Consider the following 20,493-nt stretch of genomic DNA (forward strand, 5'->3'; position numbering starts at 1 on the left):
AAAGACGACCACGGAGACGACAACGACGACGATGCTGCTGCTGCTGTTAGGATCAAAGCTCGTGTCGACTACCGCCAATATAAGTCTTATCTAATTTATATACATACATACATATATTGGAAAACAATCGAAGTGAATTATTGTCAAAATGTCACACACAACAAGTTTGCTCGCTCACATATACATACATATGTAATATAAAAATGTAAGTGTATTAAATACGACATTTCATATGTATTTAAGTCATCATACAATGTATGTGAATGTAACAACATGAAAAATTCTTGTCCCTTTTAATAAAAACTAACACAGCTTAATATATACCAATTAGTTAAAAAAATGTATGTATAGAATGAGAAAACTGAAAAAGAATACCTAGGAAGTTGAAAACCTAGATATATTATAGTAGATATGTATATACATACATATATACATATGTACATAGGTATATATTTCAATGAAGTTCACAGCTATTTATATATAATCACGATTATAATTATTACGAGTCACACGTAAAACCCAATAACAATTGTGTCTGAAAGTGAAATAAATAATTATTGTTTGTGTCGAAAAATACCACTTTTGAAGTTTGATGAAGGTTGTACCATACATACATAGAATAAATATTAAATTACTCGTAAAAACGATTACAGCGTTTGCACATTTGACACGTGTCTAATCTTTGATTGTAAGCGAGAAAGTTTCATTGAGTTGCAAGAGCGCACGTTGTGCTCTCATTCCTGGCACATTCCACGTGCTAAAGGACAACGCACGTGGCACGGTAGCAATCACCATTGAGACAACACATGGTCTACGACCGCAAAAATCACACCATTGAACACGTTATCTATTCTCTATGGAAAATTTAATATTATAAAACACATGTACATTTATTAACAACATTACACCCGAAAAATTAAATTAAAGTTAATGCAAAGCATGCGTACGTACTAATAAATAATAGTTAGCAATTAATATAATAATTATTATATTTAATCTCACAAACAGTCAGGAAAAATTCATTGTTAAACGATGAAAAAGGTTTTTGACGCTTCATTGTGCATAAGAAAATTCTTCCTTGCGATTTATTAAATAATATACATACATATATTGAATATTAAATGTATCAATATAATGATAATGAAATTACAAAGCGTGTGACTACGATCACAATCAATAGGTATTTTTTTTATTTTTATATTGCATTTAAATATTTGTATCTCAAATATCTAGAGTATTTATTTATTTATCAATTTAGCATAACAGGTCACCCTACTGCGCGTGGTGATCGAAAATCTGATTATATGTATTTATGTATATACATACATATGTTTATTATATATAATTCAAAACTAATTTAAAATACGACGATTATGCTTCAACGACTTGACAAATAAAATCCAGTGCGTTATCTCGGCCAAACACGCAAGAATTGACATCTGAGTCACCCTTCGGTATAGGGATCGGGAAATCGCCTACTAATTTTTGCTGGGAAACTGGTATGAGTGGAAGAATTTTTATTGGGTGAGAAGACCCGGCAGAAAGATCACAGACAATCTATTCATATACCAGTATGTATGTACATATATGCATATTTTACATTCATACACACAAATGTTTACATATACATCAATATATATGTACATACATACAAACGAGCGACAAGTTTCTTGTAATTTTAATGGTTTCCGTTCGCTTCTGATGTGATATCTAGCCCTGAGGGGTTACACGTGCTACCCATTAGGAGGCCGGGAAAGCCTACAGAGGACAAGGGTGAGCCACATTTAAATGATCACGACAAAGGGGGTGAGGAGCCCTTGAGACAAGACTTGGGGATGATTTAATGCTTCCAAGAACGTCTTGTATACCCAGTGGGGTATATAAAACTAAAACGTTTTACCCTTTCTATATTTAAAAATTAATTTTAAATGGCCAATATACATACGTATGTGCGTACATTGTACACACATACACAAATTTTTCCAGAGCGTTAACTAGTATCTGAAATTTGAACGAATAGTAAAAATCAATTATTTAACTATTGGCTAAAGAATTCCTGAAACAATTATGCTATTCGTTGATTTATCAACAGGGAAAACACTAGTACATATTATTTGTTATTAATGAGAATAAAAACATTTCAGTAACAACTGTATACTAAAAAAAATAACACGACTAACCTAAATGTGTTGAAAATTATCAATTATTTTTTCATTTGTTATTGAATCACAGAGCTTAATTTAACTTCTTGTGTGTAATTTAACCGAGGAAAACTTAAATTCATAAACCTCAAAGTGTATATAAAATTTTATTATCTATAAATTGCTTTTTATTTTTTTATAAAATGCTTTCATTGGTTATATCGAACTATATAATTTGAGTTGGATTTATTTACTCATAAACTGTACGGCAAGGATGTTGCAAAATAAATATACACAAAACAAATTGAATTTAAAAAAATCAAATATGAAAGTGCTTTTTCCTACAGACTTCATATTTTTATTATAAATAATGAGAAAACTTTTTTTGTGTTTTGAAAATTTGATTAATTGTATAGCACGTTGTGTATGAAAGAATCAGGTCACACAAGCGGGAAAAAGTTAACACTCGCTAATGACGGACTACCCATTAATAGCGTTTGAGATTTACTGTAATTAATTTTATACAAATTTTATGTTCACCTAAAATATTTTTCCGCGGAATAATGATGGCATAATATGTCAATTTCGATAAATATCACATCACACCGATTACATCACCTCATGCTTTTCCAACATGCTTTTCCTCCCGTATTCTGCGCGCGCACATTAGCACGGGAGGAAAAGCATGTTCGTCTTGTTCCTGTTGTATCCTGCTCGCGCAAATTAAGTGAGTATGTACCGTTTACCATGCACCATTTTTTTTGATCTTTCGACTTAAGATCTTTCGATTTTCGATCTTTGCATTCTGATATTTGCGTTTTCTGTAATTTAACATTCTGTCAAATCACGGAGACCGAAATTGAGCTAATGGTCACGAACATCACGCCAAATCCAATTCTTCATTTCGCCTTTGTTTTAAAAATTAATTGAAATATTCCTTCTCGCCATATAAAAACGTAATTTTAATAATTTCATTTAGCGAGGTTTTGAACCATTTTTTTATATATTTATTTTTAATTAAATTTAAATTTAAATTTAAATTATTTAAATTTTGACGATATTCGAGAAAAAAATTGATTTCATTCACCGCGGGCGCCGGGAATCGAACCTCGGACCCTCCGATCCAAACACAATGTTCTCACGAGCCCGCGCCACACGCCATATCCTCGCCCAGAATACGTGTTGTAAATACACATCATATGTATATGCACGTAATTTTTTATGTGTAATAATAATATTCAACGTTACGAGGTCAATGACCGTTTGTGTATAATCGGAAAATATTACATTTTGTTAACGTTAACTTTAAGAATTGAAAATTATTACAAATAAAGAATTGAAAACTATCTATGAGAGTCTACGAAAATAACGGTTCCGGTTCCGGATTGTTTTTTTTAGTTTTATACGAGTATATAATAATTTTATACCCATGCGATGATATTTCATCGGGCTATTCACTAGTTATGTATATTCGCGCAAAATATTGTAATACGGAATTTATATTAAAAATGAGGGGTTTCTTATAAGGTAATGTGAAATTGATACATCCTATTAACAGTGATGAAAATCAAATGATTTAGACACTCCCTTGTTATTAAATACGATCCAAACATGTGAAATACCAACACGAAACAATAATAAAGAACTGAGAAAAAAATGAATCGCGTCTAAATATGCAAAACTTTTTAATTAAAAATAACAGGTCAAAAAACAAGAACAAAATAAATATCCGAAAATTTCTAACGACAAAAATTTTTTTATTTGATGACTTATAATAATCGTATTTTTTCTTTTATACTATGGCGCCAAGTTGTCTATACCCGCTGCGATTTATTAGCAAATGATGATTCAAAGCAAATTAGATTTTGTCTCGTGTTAGTAATTTCAGTAGAAAAATACGTATGTTTTCTTCGGGCATTTATTTTTTTCATATACACATATGTACATGTAGCTGTAGAAATTTATATACATAAATATTTTTTTTAAATAATGTTTCTGATAGGTTTGAATTTGCGCGATTCTGACAAGTTTGACGATCGGCACAGGCAAAACAAGGAAAATTTAAAATAGATTTATCGACATACAAATATACTGCATTGCATCTATAGGTACATAGTTATTCCCAGTTATTAAATACACATTCTGGTTCGGAAATTTCCTCATAAATTAGTTTAATTTGACGTTGATTTGATGAGCGTTGTTCGTGGGAGGTACGAGCCACGTGTTGACGACTCAATAAATCAAAATTTTCGATATCTGCTGAAATTAAAACGTCACTGCAATTATATATGTACATAGAAATCACTTTCATAAATGTACGCTATTTGGGTGAGCCAATGACTTGTTTTACAAATATTAAATAACGAAACGCTTGCACTTTTGTGACTCGATAACTCGATAACTTTAGGACAATTAGGTTCAACAAAATGTGCGATTACCGTCGAGCAGTTAGTTATTTGGCCTAAATCCGAATCGATTTTCACTTTTCACACAACACTTGTAGGTTGTCTCCATATGCGTGTGTATATACATACATATTAATGTAACTACATGTGTATGTATACAATCGCGTAAAATTGCGAAAAACCATCGCGGATTGAAACTTTAATGATGTTTTTTTTTTTGCGATTTTTGCTTTATTGTGTACCATAATAATTAGCGTTATGTTGCTGTGAAAATTCCTAGTTTGGTTATAAAAATAATTGATAGAAACGAATTATTGTATGTACTCCAGTTCGTCATAAAGACATATGTACTTATATGTATGTATATGTAAAAGTAGGCAATGTGATAGTATTAAATGTTAAATAATTTAAAATTGAGACGGTTAATCACATCACATCACGTTACATTGCTTTCCCGTTTGAAGTTACATATACAGCACCGATATCTTAATTGAAAACTTCCCAAAAAAAGTTCCGATATGCTGAAAAAATTCAAGGTAAATTCGTTAGAGTCGTTAAGGAGACTGAAAATATCATATTTAATCTCTGTATGTATAATATTCAAAGATGGAAAATCGCTATACTGACACAAGTTAATTTTTCAGAATGATTTATCAAAATTATTAATTATTACATATTTAATGAATATTACCATATCTAATTAAAAGATTGACGCTATATAAATTTTTAACGAGGGACAATGCTTAAAACACATAGTATTCAAAAATAGCGTCATAAATAAATTTTTGGATGTATTATTCATTTTTCCCATGCCACAATTAATATATATCAAAATTTAAGGTCAATTTAAATGACATCCACATACACTTTTATTATTTCACAAGTTGAGCCTCAAAAATGTTGAAACCTATGTTGACTTAATAAGTTGAAACATACATATATAGATAATTTGACCACAAATATATGTAGTATCGAATTTTACCAAAGTTCTCACAACGTTCATAATACAGATCGAAAATTCATTTCAACTAAAAAACACAAGAAAATTGACACTGGCAGCTTACATTCAACAAACATATGTACATACATATAACCACGTCATCGTATCATGAAACATGCATATTTCATCAGTCGATTGGATTTATTGTAGCGTGATCTTTGACATTTCGATGACGAAAATGAAACTAAATGATGACACGATCACTAATACAATCAGCGTGACATCCTTGTGTTCTTTCCGACCCGAATAATGTTGGAAAATTATCGTCGTCGCTCCGAAACGGCTTGACTTTCAGCTGAATATTGCACGAGGCTCAAGCTGTTCCGACACGACTATTTTCGTTGTGGTCTTCGAATCGATCAACCGCCGACTTCCGAGACGGACACGTCAAGGTCTATATTACAGCTATTGTTGTGTGTGGGCGAAATCATAAATTACTCATAAAATAACGAGATTATGCAGCTACGAATGCATTCGCAATCAAAAAAGTCTGTGATTCCCCAGTGTATTATAAATCGTTTAAAAATGACATTTATATTTTCCATGTATTTTCAATTTTTACAAGCTTTTTATTAGCCTTTTTATTATGAACTTAGTATTCTACCATTTAATAAGAATTACTATTTTCGGACAATAATAACACAGTGCAAAAATCTAAATATTCAACCTTGAATTTTCCGCGGTATATTTGAATAAGTGTAATTTTCGAATGAATAAACTATTCATACGATCGGTATTATTTTTTCTTCTTTCTACAATATCGACACACGTACTAGTATATTTACGCGAGCGTCACTCAAACGGATTGAAAATCGATCGCTTTATTTGCGCTAAGGCAAAAACGGAGTAATTTCTCCGAATAAAAAATTGCGTAATTGAAAATGCCGTCTCAAATATTAATCAAAATTAAAAAAGCAAGAAACGAAACGAAAGCATTTATCAAATAAAAACTGAAGACAATACGATAAAAGCTAAAATGATCACTAACAAACCATCACCGACCGTTTTTGTGCCCATTCTGATCAATAAAATTGATGACGTACTTCAGTTTTTCCCAGAAATGCGACGAATTGACTAAACATACAAATGTAAATATATGCACACCGTACAACAGATATGTTATATTGTGGAAAATGACCGCCTTGGTGAATTTGCTAAATTAAAAATAAAATAATGCAAATAAAATGTACAACGACGCGACCGAACAATTTTATACGTCTCAATATGAGATGAGTGACAAATTCATGCAATAAATACTTCACAGAAGAATAGTGCCTTTAGACGATTCTACATATATTGCTTAATTTTTATTTTTTTATTTATTTTTATTCAATAAAGCCTAACCTAACCCAAAATCAATTAATGAGATGATTCTATAATACATACATAAATACATAGTTAAATTTTATTTTGAAATAACGCAAAAGTAATGTAAAATTATATATGTAACTTACATACATATGTATGTACAATGTCGGCTCGTGCTTGGGAGCTGCGGCGATGCAGCACCCCAAGAAAAATTACGAAAATATATATTTGACACATTTTTATTTTTATTATATTCATAAGTTGTAAATGTATACAAATGCGATTTTTTCCTAATTATTCTGTGGGTACTGCAGAGCCGCATCTCTTACGAGCCACCACTGTATGTACATATTGTAAATATCTTCTGAAATGTGAATAGGAATACTTAATTTGATTTATACGACAACCAGTGGTGTAGTGCTAAATAAAAAAGTACCAGGTCGGTGTTTAATTTTTACAAGCCCAGCTCCCTCCCTTTTTTCGTTACTTAAAAAATATGTATCCTAATATTGGTAGTACAAATATTTATAAAAAATCAAATGCTAATTAACTTGAAACGTCAATCAAAGTGGTCTGAATAAGGCTTATTATTTTTTGCAATATAATATAATATGCAGTTCATTTTGTTAGATGATTCGAATTCGGCATAATTCAGAGTGTCTATGAAGTTTTCAAAGGGTTGTTGTTGGGCTGTTTTTAAAATATTTTCTACACTCAAATGAGCATTTGAGTGGGGATACGGTTGTAGTCACCAAATGTTAAAACGAGAGTCTGTTCACAATATTCGGTTTACAAAATTTTATATGAAATACATATAAGAAAAAATATTTTTTAGTTGTATGTACTCGAAAAACTATTTTTATATCAAAGTACCAGGGCGGCGACCCAGCCAGACCCGGCCCAACTACACCACTGACGACAACCTATATATGGAGATCGTAAATCAACACGTTAGTAAAAATATTATGACAAACATTTTATTTCGAAATAATTATAAGATTTTTAAACATTCATTGATTGTTTAAAAATCTTATACTCCATCCACTCCATTTTCAATTAGACGATAATATTTTTAATTCTCAAACTTCAACACGCGACATTGATAAATATAAATATGATAATGGCCATGAAATGGTGTGTATGTATTCCTATATATACGTTTTTTTTACGAAACTGTAGTTTCTATTCATAGAACTAAAGACACACCTTGCTCTTTGACGTCACGTATAATGAAAAAAAATGACATGTTACGTATAAACAAAATAGTGCGATGATTATAATATGCGTAAGTAATAACACAAGTGAAATTTAATTATATTACTATTCATAAAATGTGGTAAGAATGAACGGTTATCATTCATAGGAAGTGACAACAATAATAATTTTTCACTATTCGCGTGAGCGAATGCCGCGTCCAACAATACCAAAGCCGGTATCACACACGTTACATTCACATATTCCGATTTAACTCTTGATATACGCTACGCTACTTATAAATCAAACTATATACATATGTATACGGTCGCCCATTCAACATTTCGCGTTATTGTTTTCAAAGTTAACAATTTCGCAACGCGCCGTAAAACATTGCTATATTCTGCTGAAATGTCTGAAAACGGAGAGCGCGTTCACGAGGGTTTCTCCTTTAATTCCCGGGTAGTGCCCACGTTACCGAATATCCGCACCGGAAAACTAATTTTGCCACTGATTATATACATAGTGACACTTAATTTCAACAGTCGAAATTAACATTTCACAACAGCTTATTAAGCGGTATCAGACCCAACTTCTTTTAAAAACAAAATTATACATATGTAGATACAAATAATACGTTGTTAAAATAAAATTTTGCAGTCAATTTTTAATCAATAAATTTTTCGAATATTTACATAATTCATAATTACGAGTTACTTGTGAACGGAAAAAATAAAGTTTTTGTACCTATTGATGTGTACTTTACATAAGTAGTATATGTATACGAACACGCAATATACATATGTACATATAATCCATACCCCGAATAATAAAAAAATCAAGAAAAATAGTTAACCTTAAATATTTCCAGTTATGTGTGTATGCATTGCCAATTTGTGAGCTTAAATATTTATATGTTCCTATCATAGGCGGATCCAAGTGGGGTACCATGGGTGCTAATGCCCCCCCCCCCCTCCTGCCCTTGGACGAATTTAATTTCACGTGTAGACATACTTTTTCTTTAAATTTTACATTTAAATTCATTTTTCACAACAGATTACGTATAAATATATTTTTCTTCTTTCTATTTTAATTTTACATAGTTGCACGATTGTTTTTTTCATGACCCTTTCAGGTAGATGGACTAAGCTTAATTCAAGATGAAAGTGACCTTTCGCGCTATTATCTATGCAAAACATAAGTCCTTAAAATTTATGGCTTTTAAAAAGATTTTTTTAAGTATTATTATATTTATTTGAATGCCATTGAATGAATGAATTGATCATTTTCTGGGTCAACTAGTGGTTCCTTTACTGAAAACACTATGTGATTATATAAAATGCAAGCGACGAAATATTTTATAGATAAGCGAGACAATTATAAACCTCAAATAAAATGACATAAAACATCAAGATTTTTTTATACGGTTTTTGTAACATGCAAAACATCAAAGTTCTATTCATAAACAAGAATTCCTAAACCATTATATCCGTACATTCACAAACAAATATCTAAAGTCAATTAACATATGGAAACATGTATACAAATATATTTTCGTCCACACACACACACACACACTGTTCTTTTGATAAAAATAGATGCGTCGAAAGCATTTGATGTCATTATACTCTCTTTCGTCTCTTAAAAGCAATTCGACAATTACGCAAATGAGCGTTGAATATTTCAACGAGCGTCTTTTTAGCACTTCGAAGGTCACCGCCACACACCAACAATCCCCAAAATGTTTTAAAAGTATCAAGAAAAATAAAGTAAAAATCAAACTCAAGCGGTAAGGTATTCGATCTTGAAACGGCCGCTCGGCCGCTCAAAGCGCTATATTGACGGCCGTGCCAAGGCGATCGACCGGCACACATTTTTTCCCCTCTCTCTCATGCTCGATTTGATGATCTTAAAAAGAATAGTGTAGAGTTGTAGACGTACATTTGTACTCCTCAGACGTGGTCGGTCTCTCGTCTGACACAATTCGCCAATGACGCGCGGTGTCATCGTTCCGGCGGCCGCACCAGACGCTCCCTGCTATAATTGCACACACACCGGCCGACACTGACAACCCTGACATAACTGACACATCAACAAATCGAGCTTACTATCGATATGACGTATCGTCGTATAAATAAAAATATTTGCAGCGGACAGAGGAGAAGTAGGGTGTGAAGTCGAGAGACGCCAGTGCGGATTCTGGTGGGAACCCATACAATACGAAACGAGTATCGGTCAACCATTCAGTCCGTGCGAGATACTCCTTACATTTAACGAAGAAATTCGCAATATGTACATATATGTACACACATACATATAAAACAAAAATTATTTCATCCATTTTTGCAGCATTCACTTTTTTCAAACAAATGTTCGTAATATTGTTTATTGATTTGAATACAAACCAGCTGATAAAAATAACAATCTACTACATATATAAATAGCACATCATGCGAATTTTTGATAAAAATATGGTTAAATATAGATATATGGTTATATATATTTTATACATATACATATAAACAACACGATCCTGGATATGTGTAATTTACGAAGTTACATCTTCTTTTATTCGTTTATTTTGTAATCTGAAGAGCGACCCAACAAAAAAAAAACACCACACTGGAAACTGGAATTTCTGTTTAACATTTCCCTTATAACTTACTCATTCGCAAACAACATTTTTCAAGATTAGTCATCGCATTTCTGTGACTTGATACACAAACATATGAAAATTTAATGGAAATTTAATATCATATAATAACACTACTCACAATAAAAAGTTGAGAATCGGCGCGATATAAGACAAGAAAAAAATTTCGTGAATCACAATGGACTAGAAAAAAATAGTTCAATGTCAGGCAGGCGTTCACGATCAGATTGCATTTAACCGACAAAAAATACGTACGGCTCGTGTAATACCACACTCATGCCACAATCCGTAGAACTTTCCTCTAATTAATTAATTTAACCGATTCAGTGACACAGTTTCGCCTATTTATTTATTTTTTATTTACAATTCATACCTCCGAATACAAACGCTCAACTGAACATATGTTTTTATAGATCAAGCCGTCGCGTCATATCAACCGAGCCATAAATGCATGCCGCGAGGCCGAAACGCAAAGTTTTGTAATAATTCTCACGCCACTTTGGCATAGTGCAATGTAAATATTTGCGTAATTAAATTGTAAACACGCGTCGTCGTCGAAGGGTTGAAGTTACAAAAATGTATGTATCTTTCGGCCGACGTCGATCTAATTTTATATCTAAAAAAAAAAGCGGCGGTTGTGTAAGGTCGTGGAGATAGTCCAAAAAAATCTCAACTTTCCGGGATACCTAAGTCCGAAGTTTCGCCTCCGAAACAAACTATATTTTATCCATCGACATATTAAATACAGGTGTACATGCATACATACATATATATGTACAGCAATAATTTGTCGAGCGATACGTGTTTTAAAAACAAGCCCATGTTTCGTTAAAGGGTTAATTAAAGAAGTTGGAACGTTTGAAAATAGTGTCGTGACACACACTGATATTTGAACGAGCTCTCATCCTCCCTCTCACACACAAACTTAATCACCGAGCTCTAGCCGTAGTTCTATTTTAAAATATTATTACAATTATAAAAATTACGTTACACACGTTCGAAAAGATGGAACAATTGACCCGATAACCTTACGCCGTGTAATTGATTGTTACACCTAGTGAAATCGTAACTGTTCATTGACATACCCATCAGATAAAACTGGTTGTGTAATAGCATGTATGTACATAAGTGTATCGACGGTTGTTCGACGCATAATTGGGCTTTTTGTTTGTACGTCCCAGAGAATTGGAGCGGAGCAGGATCACGGAGCACGAAGCAGTGGAGCGATGAGATTTCGCCTGGAGCAGGAGCGGAGCGGAGCACGTAAAATTTTGTTGTGCTCCACGCTCCGAATATATTTTTATTTTCAACCTGGTAAACGGGTTACATCCCAAATGTGAATCGCTAACACGATAACCGCCGCTACGAAAATCTCTCGCAAGAAAATTCGGTCTCCTGTCGCACGAAAATTCGTCTCACAGGAAAATTGCCTTACAGAAAACTGACTAAATATTTCTCAGCAAATGCTTTTTTTTACGATATTTGGGCAGTTCTCAGCAATATTTGGGCACTGTACGGTGTTTTCTGTACGGAAATTTTACTGTGCGACGAATTTTCGTGTGACATGATTTTTACTAGCCTCTTAATTTTGGAAATTTTTTGTTCGGAGCATGGAACGGAGCACGGAACGGAGCTGGAGCAAAACATTGTTTCTGGAGTTTTAGCAAAAATAGTCCGCTCCAATTCACTGGTACATGCATATCTATGTACATATGTACATATGTATATAGTTTTTTTCCAGAAACTTGTATTCCTTTAAATTTGTTGACGACAAAATTTACAATTCTAGCAAGGTCTCTTCAATGTAACACGACATTCGTAATTTCCGGCAATCATAATTTACGGTACCCATATGTTGACGACGATTGTAGGTGTTTCGGAACTGGGACATTATAACACGTTACGTTTACCATAATATACTTGATACGCTAACGACTACTTTGATAAAAAAAAACTTCCTATGTGTGTATGTACCCACAAGAATTCCCATAATTTAACAGCAAGCGTGTTCCCATATTGCGTTGAAACAATGAGCAACAAGATGAGTTCACAATGTATGTACATACATACATATACTAATGTATGTATGTATTTAAATTCCGATGATTAATGTAAATTTATCACATCACCACTTGGTGTTGGACCTAAATCTATGACTAACTTCATCTATTGTACAATAAGTATGTATGTATGTACATATGTATGTATATATGTACATTAATATGTATATGTATGATATGTGTAGCGGATTAACTAAAATTAAATTATATATTGTAATATAATGCCTATGTTGAATTATATACATGTATTATTATTCACAATGTGGTACCGTGGACGTAAATTAATCCATGTGAAAGTAAAACCCATTGAATTGGTATAATTATGTAGGTAAGATATGAGTTAACCAGAGCGTAATTGTACGCGTTTAATAATATTATACTGTATTATAATACCAACAGCCGAATTCGTACTAATACATATAATATGATTATGGGTATAAACAATGAATGATACTATTTGGGTTTTAATTATAATATATAAAATAAGAAAAACAAAACAGATTAATTGCGTTTTTGACGTTAAAATAAATTGTCAATTATTATGATTAGAATAAAATTGAACATTCTCATAATTATATTCAACTCCAATTTCAAGAAAATTATATATGTACGTACATATTTTATTTTATTTTACTATTAAAAGATTTTTTTACCAGTGTCTTCTTACATTTGCCCAAAACGACACTGTGACCAAAAATTTAAACAAAAAAAATTATTCACGTGAAAGGAAAAAAAACATATGTACATACATAAATAGGAGAAAAAAACATGGTAAAAATCAAGAAAGAGTATGGATAAACATTTTAAAAATTGTAAACAAATTAGAGAAAGAAAAAAAATTTAAATTAAAAATATGTATGTATCAAGTCAATCATTTTGAAATAAATTAATACTTCATATTAAATGTATGGACATATTCATATGCATGTATGTACATAAATATGTATATTCTTAACAGCATAATATAAATAAAGATTTTAACTAACACATTTAGGTAAACAAATCGAAGACTAATTCAAAAATAACAAAAAGTGCCCTACTACAAAATATGCGGGTTTTTTTATTTCTTTAAATGCGTTTGAAGGATACTATTTTTATATATGGTTTTTATTTGGCGTTTTGATAACGCTATAAATATATTTAAAGACGAAATAAAAATCACGTTTCGATTGCAGCTTCGTTGACATTATGTACATATGTATGTATCTGCGAAAAGGAATAGAAAATACTAACCACGTCATTGGACTGTTGAAGAAAGATTAATTATGTAAATTAAAAAAAATAAATATAATTCAAACTTAAAATTAGGGACCAGGAATCAATTTGTCAAGACCATATTCCAAATTAGACATAATTTGGAAATAAATGTCGATACGTATTGTATATGTATGTACATATGTATGTATGTAAAAAAAATTAAAAAGGGGAAAAAAGCACAATTTAGAAATAAAACAATTTTAGATGTACATACGTACATATTTTAATAATAATGTTTCGAAGAAAAATCACGTAAAATCGATAAAATCAAAAAAAAAAAAGATTAAAATCGACCTTTTTCGAAATAAAATTAAAAAAATTATTATCTAAATCCAGAGTTTGAGTACGTCGATAAGACAATTTCATTTATCACAGCCGACAGACGATACGGTTATCATTTTTTATCCGATCCCAATCTAAAACAACCACCTTCGGTCTGACAGTCAGATCATCAAACCGCATTTGGAATTGCAAAAGGCAAAACACATTTAAAAACTCGGCAGTAATAATACGTTATTATCAGCGAGTTATATTATTAGTTATAATATTGTACGGTTAAGATTAACAACCCACGCCACCGTGGACCAGTGTCGGACAATGGGGTCGAATCAAATTACACAAGGTTCAAGTTCAATCGATTCCAAACGAAATCTGATTACGAACGTGAGTACGTCCCCGGATTCCGAATTTGGACATACCAATCATGTCAATCTATAGTAGCCGATGAGAACGTGTTAAATTTGATACGACGAACGTTATACCCAACAGAAGAGAATTGATCTCACTGGATTATTGGACAATGTTGAGAAGTTTAAGCCCGCAATAACGATAAAAGCAATAGAATGAGTATAAGATTGATTCTAAATTTAAAATGCATTCAACTTTATTGTAATTATGTACATATGAAAATTAACTCATTTGTATGCAGTATATAAAATTTAAAAAAATTCAACTTTGACTTTTTATAAATGTCGGATTATGGATCAAAAGTAAGTAATATAATAAATAGTTAAAAATCATTTTAAAGGCTTATCATATTTATAATACGAAAAACATGCAAGTTAAAAAAAATCTCGTCTCGAAATTTATAATTAAGATGAAGTGATTTCGAATGTAAGCATTCGTATGTATGTATATACATACATATGTATGTATACATATGTATAATATGTAAATATGAATGTTCATATACTGTTAAAATTGAATTCCATTTTGACGTTTAAACTTTATCTTTTGACTCTGACAAAACATTAACTATCAATTTAATAAAAATAATTAAATTCTTAGTTTTCAAATTTTAACTCGAAAAAACATGATATACATAAATACTTGTGATGAAATGCTTATTCTATACATAATAGGAAAAAAAACACAATAATTAATATGTTAATTTATCTAGTCCGTTCGTTCGTTCGTTTCCGTTTCCGTTTATCATGTGAAGATAATATAACACACGCATACATACACATACATATGTGCATATCTAAAAGTATAGACAACCCAACGTTCAATGAGCAATACGAACGGAATAACGTTAATCAGGCATTTATTCTGGCAATATCGAAATTGAGACAAAAAAAAATGAACTTACTCGACTTCATTGTTCTCGAAAACAATTTCCCCTTTTATGGCCTCGTACTGGTGTCCTTGTTTGGCGGTTCCATCCTCGGTCCAGTAAGGAAGAGCTACTCTCCCACGCGCGCCAGAGTAGCGCACCACGCGCAAATCGTACGTGCCCACCGACTCGACCAGCTCGTGGTCTCGTTCGGCAAAAGCGAACACGCCCCCGTGATCATCGTCCAGGATCATCACGGTGGCGAGGCTCGGAGAAGCGAGCGTGACCCCTCGAGCGTCGCTCAGCCGAATGTAGAAGTGCTCGTCCTCCTCGAACACGTCGTCGTCAATAACCTCGAGGGTGAACCGCTTTTCGGTCTCACCCGGTTCGAAAGTCAAAGTTCCCTTCTTTCCAATATAATCGCTTCCATCTTCGGCGGTGCCGTCTTCCGTGTGGAAGTCTACGCTGCACGCTTCCTCCGTCTCACCGGTGCGTACTACGCGCACTTCGAACTCCCCACAATTTTCCATCACGGTGTAATGTCCCGGTTCGAAGTGCACGTGACTGCCGCCGGTTTCGGCCAACTCCTCGTCTATATCCTGCTTCTGAAGCTCGGCCTTGACTTCGCTCAAATCACTCTGAGCTCGTTCCGATATCTTCCTCATGATGTTTCCGCTGCCCATCATTTTGCGCGTAGCTTGCACCCTGTAGAAAGCTCGCGATTTCGGCCCCTTGTTGAGTAATAACTCGTGCGCCATACACTCAATCGAATCCAAATCGTTCTGAGGATACTGCTTCCTCAATTCTTTCAAAGTGGTTATGTACTCCTTTCTATGTTGCTCGAAATCTTTAACCTCGTCGGACATTTCCTCTTCCAAGCCCTTCATTCCGTCGTTCTTCAATTCCATCTCGACGGAGTTGTCGCCCCCCTCGACCTGCACGACCACACCACGCTTATTGATGCGATACTTCTTATTGAGGTATTTGTAGATGAAAAGACGACGATCGGCGACCCATGCCGTACAAACAGTCATCGGGAAGAACGTGAAAGTGAGGAGACCCTCCCACACCTCGAGTTCTCCGGGAGAGAACACGGCCAAGATTAAGTACAACCAAACGTAAGCGAAAACGGACCAGGTGGCGGTCACGAAGAAGACCCGCAGATGTTTGATCTTCCGCACCTCTCCCTTGGGGATGACGAGAACGCAGATGGCAATGATGACGAAGAGATTGTAAGCGGCCGACCCGACAATGGTGCCGGGACCGAGATCGCCAGCTTTAAAGTTCTTGGCGACGATCTCGATGATGGAGAGCAGGATTTCGGGAGCGCTAGACCCCAACGCCATGAGGGTGAGGTTGGCGACAGTTTCGTTCCACACGCGCACAACGACGATCTGCGTGTCGCCGTTGGGCTTCTTCACGCGCACCTCCTTCTCCTGAGAGGTGATGACTTCGATGGCAGCCATGAACCTGTCGGAGATGATGGAGACGCCGATGAAGAGGTAGAGCATGATGGAGAAGTAGACGAAGCCGCGGAGAACTTTGTCGCCGACGGTGATGTTCTGGATAGGTCGCCAGGCGGGCATGACGAGGCCATCGATGCACTCGTGGGTGCCGTCGGAGCGCCTGGGGGAGGTGACGTTGGCGGAGGAAACACCGTTCTCGACGCCGTGCGCCGCGGAGAGGCAGAAGAGCGCCAGCAGCAGCAGCAGCAGCGGCAGGCCGGCCACGGAGGGCTTCATGTCGGCGGCCGTTTTCAATGAGCCGGGGGTGCGGACGCGGCTACGTTGGAGGAGTTGGTGGTGCTGTTGGTGTTGGCAGTACGGGTGATGGTGGCTGCGGTGGCGGCACTGTCGTTTCCGGGGTCGCGGTCGCGCATCCTCGTGTCGTGATCGCTGATCACCGTCGGCGCGCGTCTCTCATATCTTTGGCGGTGGCGGTGGCGGTGGCGGTGGCGGTGGCGGAGGCGAGCGAGCGCTGTCGAAGAGCTTGCGTCGGAGAGCGTTCGTTGTCTATGAATAGCGTGTTAGCGTTCGGCGTTCGGAGTGCCTGGGGTATCCCGGCATCAGCGGCAATAAATAGCCGGGGCGCGACTTTCAAACTGCGCGCGCTCTCGTCACGTCACGTCACGGTGCGCTCTCGGCACATCCGCCGCGACACGTGCACTCGCCACACCACACCCGCGCACACTAACCGAATCCTGCTCGATGCTCGATGCTCGACGCCGCCGTTCTCCCCCGATACCCTCTCCCTCCCCCTCCCACTCCACCTGCCCCTCCTCTGCACCCCACCCCCACCCCACCACAACACGCACCACGCGCGCACGCGCACCACCCCACCCGCTTTTCCGACCATTTTCTTCTACGCTTTTCCAACTTTTACGTGCACATATGTACATATACATATATACATACATACACCAATTCGACCAGTTCCGTTGATCGACAATTTTTATTATCGTGTTATTTAAATAAAAAATTACCCCTTACACGAAAACCATGTGAACTGTATAAGAGGTAAGTAAAAAACAAAACACCTTCAACTTACACGGTTTCGTGCAATTTTGTTACTATTGCAAAAAATACGACATATTCGCACACTGAATGCAAGTACTAAATCAATTGGGTTCTTCACCAATGTCTGCTCAAATTATGGAAGGACTTCATTTGTCTGGCATGCAAGATCCACCATTAACATACATAATTCCGTTGTTTGTGATTTTCATACTTTTAATGTGAAGGCGAATTCGGCTAAAATGGTCATTGTGGATTTGTTTTTTAATGTCTGTCAATAATTGAATTGTGATTTATTGATTTATTTTACTAACTTTTGTGTACTTCATTTTATTTTTTAATTATTTTGTTGATATATGGAATTATTACTATTTTTTATTGTTGTCATTATTATAACCGTTATCATTATTATTTTTATTAATATCTTATTTCATCAATATGCAAAAGTTTTTACTTTAAAAAATATTTATTTTATGCATGCTTGTTATTTAAACTGTAAAATTTTCCAAAATTAAATAAATAAATTATCTGGAAATTTTTGCATATTAAAAAGGTTCATTTCTGTAATACGGGCGCAATGAAAGAATTTTACACACACGTAAACAAACACAGTACAGGGTAAGTAAGACATTTTAAGACGACACTTTTACACAAATTTATTAAAAAAACATTACTTATCTCCTTTTCATTTAACATTTCAACATCCCAATTTGCAGTATAAAAAAAATTTAAAAAAATTGTTTTGATTTTATGTCTATGGATTTTGCATATGTTCTAGTTATTGGATATTGGTTGTTGCTCTTCAGATGAATCTTGGTTTGGTTGCTTGTCAACATAATAAGATACCATCACATAAAGTTCCAAAAAATTGCTCCGTACGAGGATATTTTTTTGAAGATCCCCATAATCTTTCTACATATATATTGCATATGTACGACACGGCTGTATCTATTATTATGAAATCATCCATATTATTATAAAAATTATAATTATGAGAATCAGATATGTATGTAATTGTTCAAGCGTTGTTTTTTGGTGTCATAATTTTAACAATAGCCGTCGACTAGTGCAACTATACGAGAGAAATCTACACGAAGAACCTTAACGAACGTCCAAAACAGAAGATAAGAGGTGAAGGATTAATCTTCGAACTCGACAAGAGCGTGTTCACTCATCGATGCTAAACGAGTATGGAAATGCACAATGGAAAATACCGCGATAGGCTTTATATGATTGCAAATTTTGAAAGTTTATTATTTTCCAAGAATAATGTTGTTAAGTTGAATAATAATAATTATTTTTATTTCAGACTATAGGAAGAATAGTGCAATCCTTATCGTGGATAAAATTATAAGAATAAAGATATGAAGAATATTAAAAATTTAAATCTCATGCTATGCATTAAACGAACAATTTCTGTATACATTTGTCACTTTTATCTTGATAAACGGACGCAAGGATTTTAATGACACATGATGATGTGATGACGAGAATACGATTAAACTGTCTCGACAATGAGAGATTCATTTAGGAGGTTAAATAAGAGGTTAATTTTTGTACACGAATAATAAAATAAATGAAATGAAATAAATAAATTTCAAAAAATAATTCAAATTTAACCCACCAAAATTTATTTTCGAAAATGATACTCCATATGTATGTATGCATGTGTGTACTACATATGTTCTCAATCAAGTATTAATTTTAGATTTGCATTTTCAAACCAGTTTTTTGAATTTATAAAATATGTAGTTAAATAGTAAAAATGTATAAAATAGGTAGTTAACAATATTAAAATTTGTTCAATATTGTACATTACTTTTATATCCATGAAACGAAAAGACAAAATTTAAAAATGGATGTATGTATAATATAATGCTTCTGGTGAAATAAAATCAACTCACATATTTCAAGCGCGTAGAACCCCAACTTTTCCAAAATTATGAAGCCAGTGGTCCGGTTCATGCTCCATAATAATTCAGGAATCCTCAGGAAGTTTGGGATGCGGTTTTTGGCACTGATAACTCCAATTTTTCGTAAAATACGTGTCACTCACAAAAAAAACAAGATATATTTTATAGTGAAAAAATATGCTTTTGTTTTTTTTTTATTTGAATTTAAAACATTAGGTGTATCAAACTACGACTATCTATAATGAATATCTGAGGAAATAAAGAGTATCATCAAGTAAAATAAATATGTGTGAGTGTGTCTGCGTCCATATGATCTTCTTTAATGATAGAAGTGTCCGAATTTTCCTCGAAATCTCTTTTTTCTTCTCTTGCCAAATCGGCGACTACCGTGGGAAGAGATTGTTTATGGTCTGTGCGAATTCTGTCCTATCATGGACAAGCCGAAACAATTTTATGAGTTCGAGTCCCATCCATGACCTGATGTTCCGGAGTCA

The 20,493-nt window shown here is 34.3% G+C and overlaps 1 protein-coding gene across 8 annotated transcripts in view; it reads right to left on the reverse strand.

The window, feature by feature from the left end:
• The window catches only part of Calx (sodium/calcium exchanger 3), a 148,047-nt gene extending 130,207 nt beyond the window's left edge, over nt 1-17,840 (reverse strand). For 3 of the 8 annotated variants that reach the window (XM_077429564.1, XM_077429563.1, XM_077429562.1), the window contains exon 1: nt 15,610-17,840. In XM_077429564.1, the coding sequence (XP_077285690.1) occupies nt 15,610-17,315 (1,706 nt within the window). In that variant the 5' untranslated portion in view covers nt 17,316-17,840. The remainder of the gene's footprint in view (nt 1-15,609) is intronic. The other 5 variants (XM_077429568.1, XM_077429566.1, XM_077429567.1 and 2 more) reach the window with 2 other exon arrangements.
• Between the last annotated feature and the right edge of the window lie 2,653 nt (nt 17,841-20,493).

Source organism: Arctopsyche grandis, chromosome 4 (assembly GCF_051622035.1).
Source record: "Arctopsyche grandis isolate Sample6627 chromosome 4, ASM5162203v2, whole genome shotgun sequence".
NCBI lineage: Eukaryota > Metazoa > Arthropoda > Insecta > Trichoptera > Hydropsychidae > Arctopsyche > Arctopsyche grandis.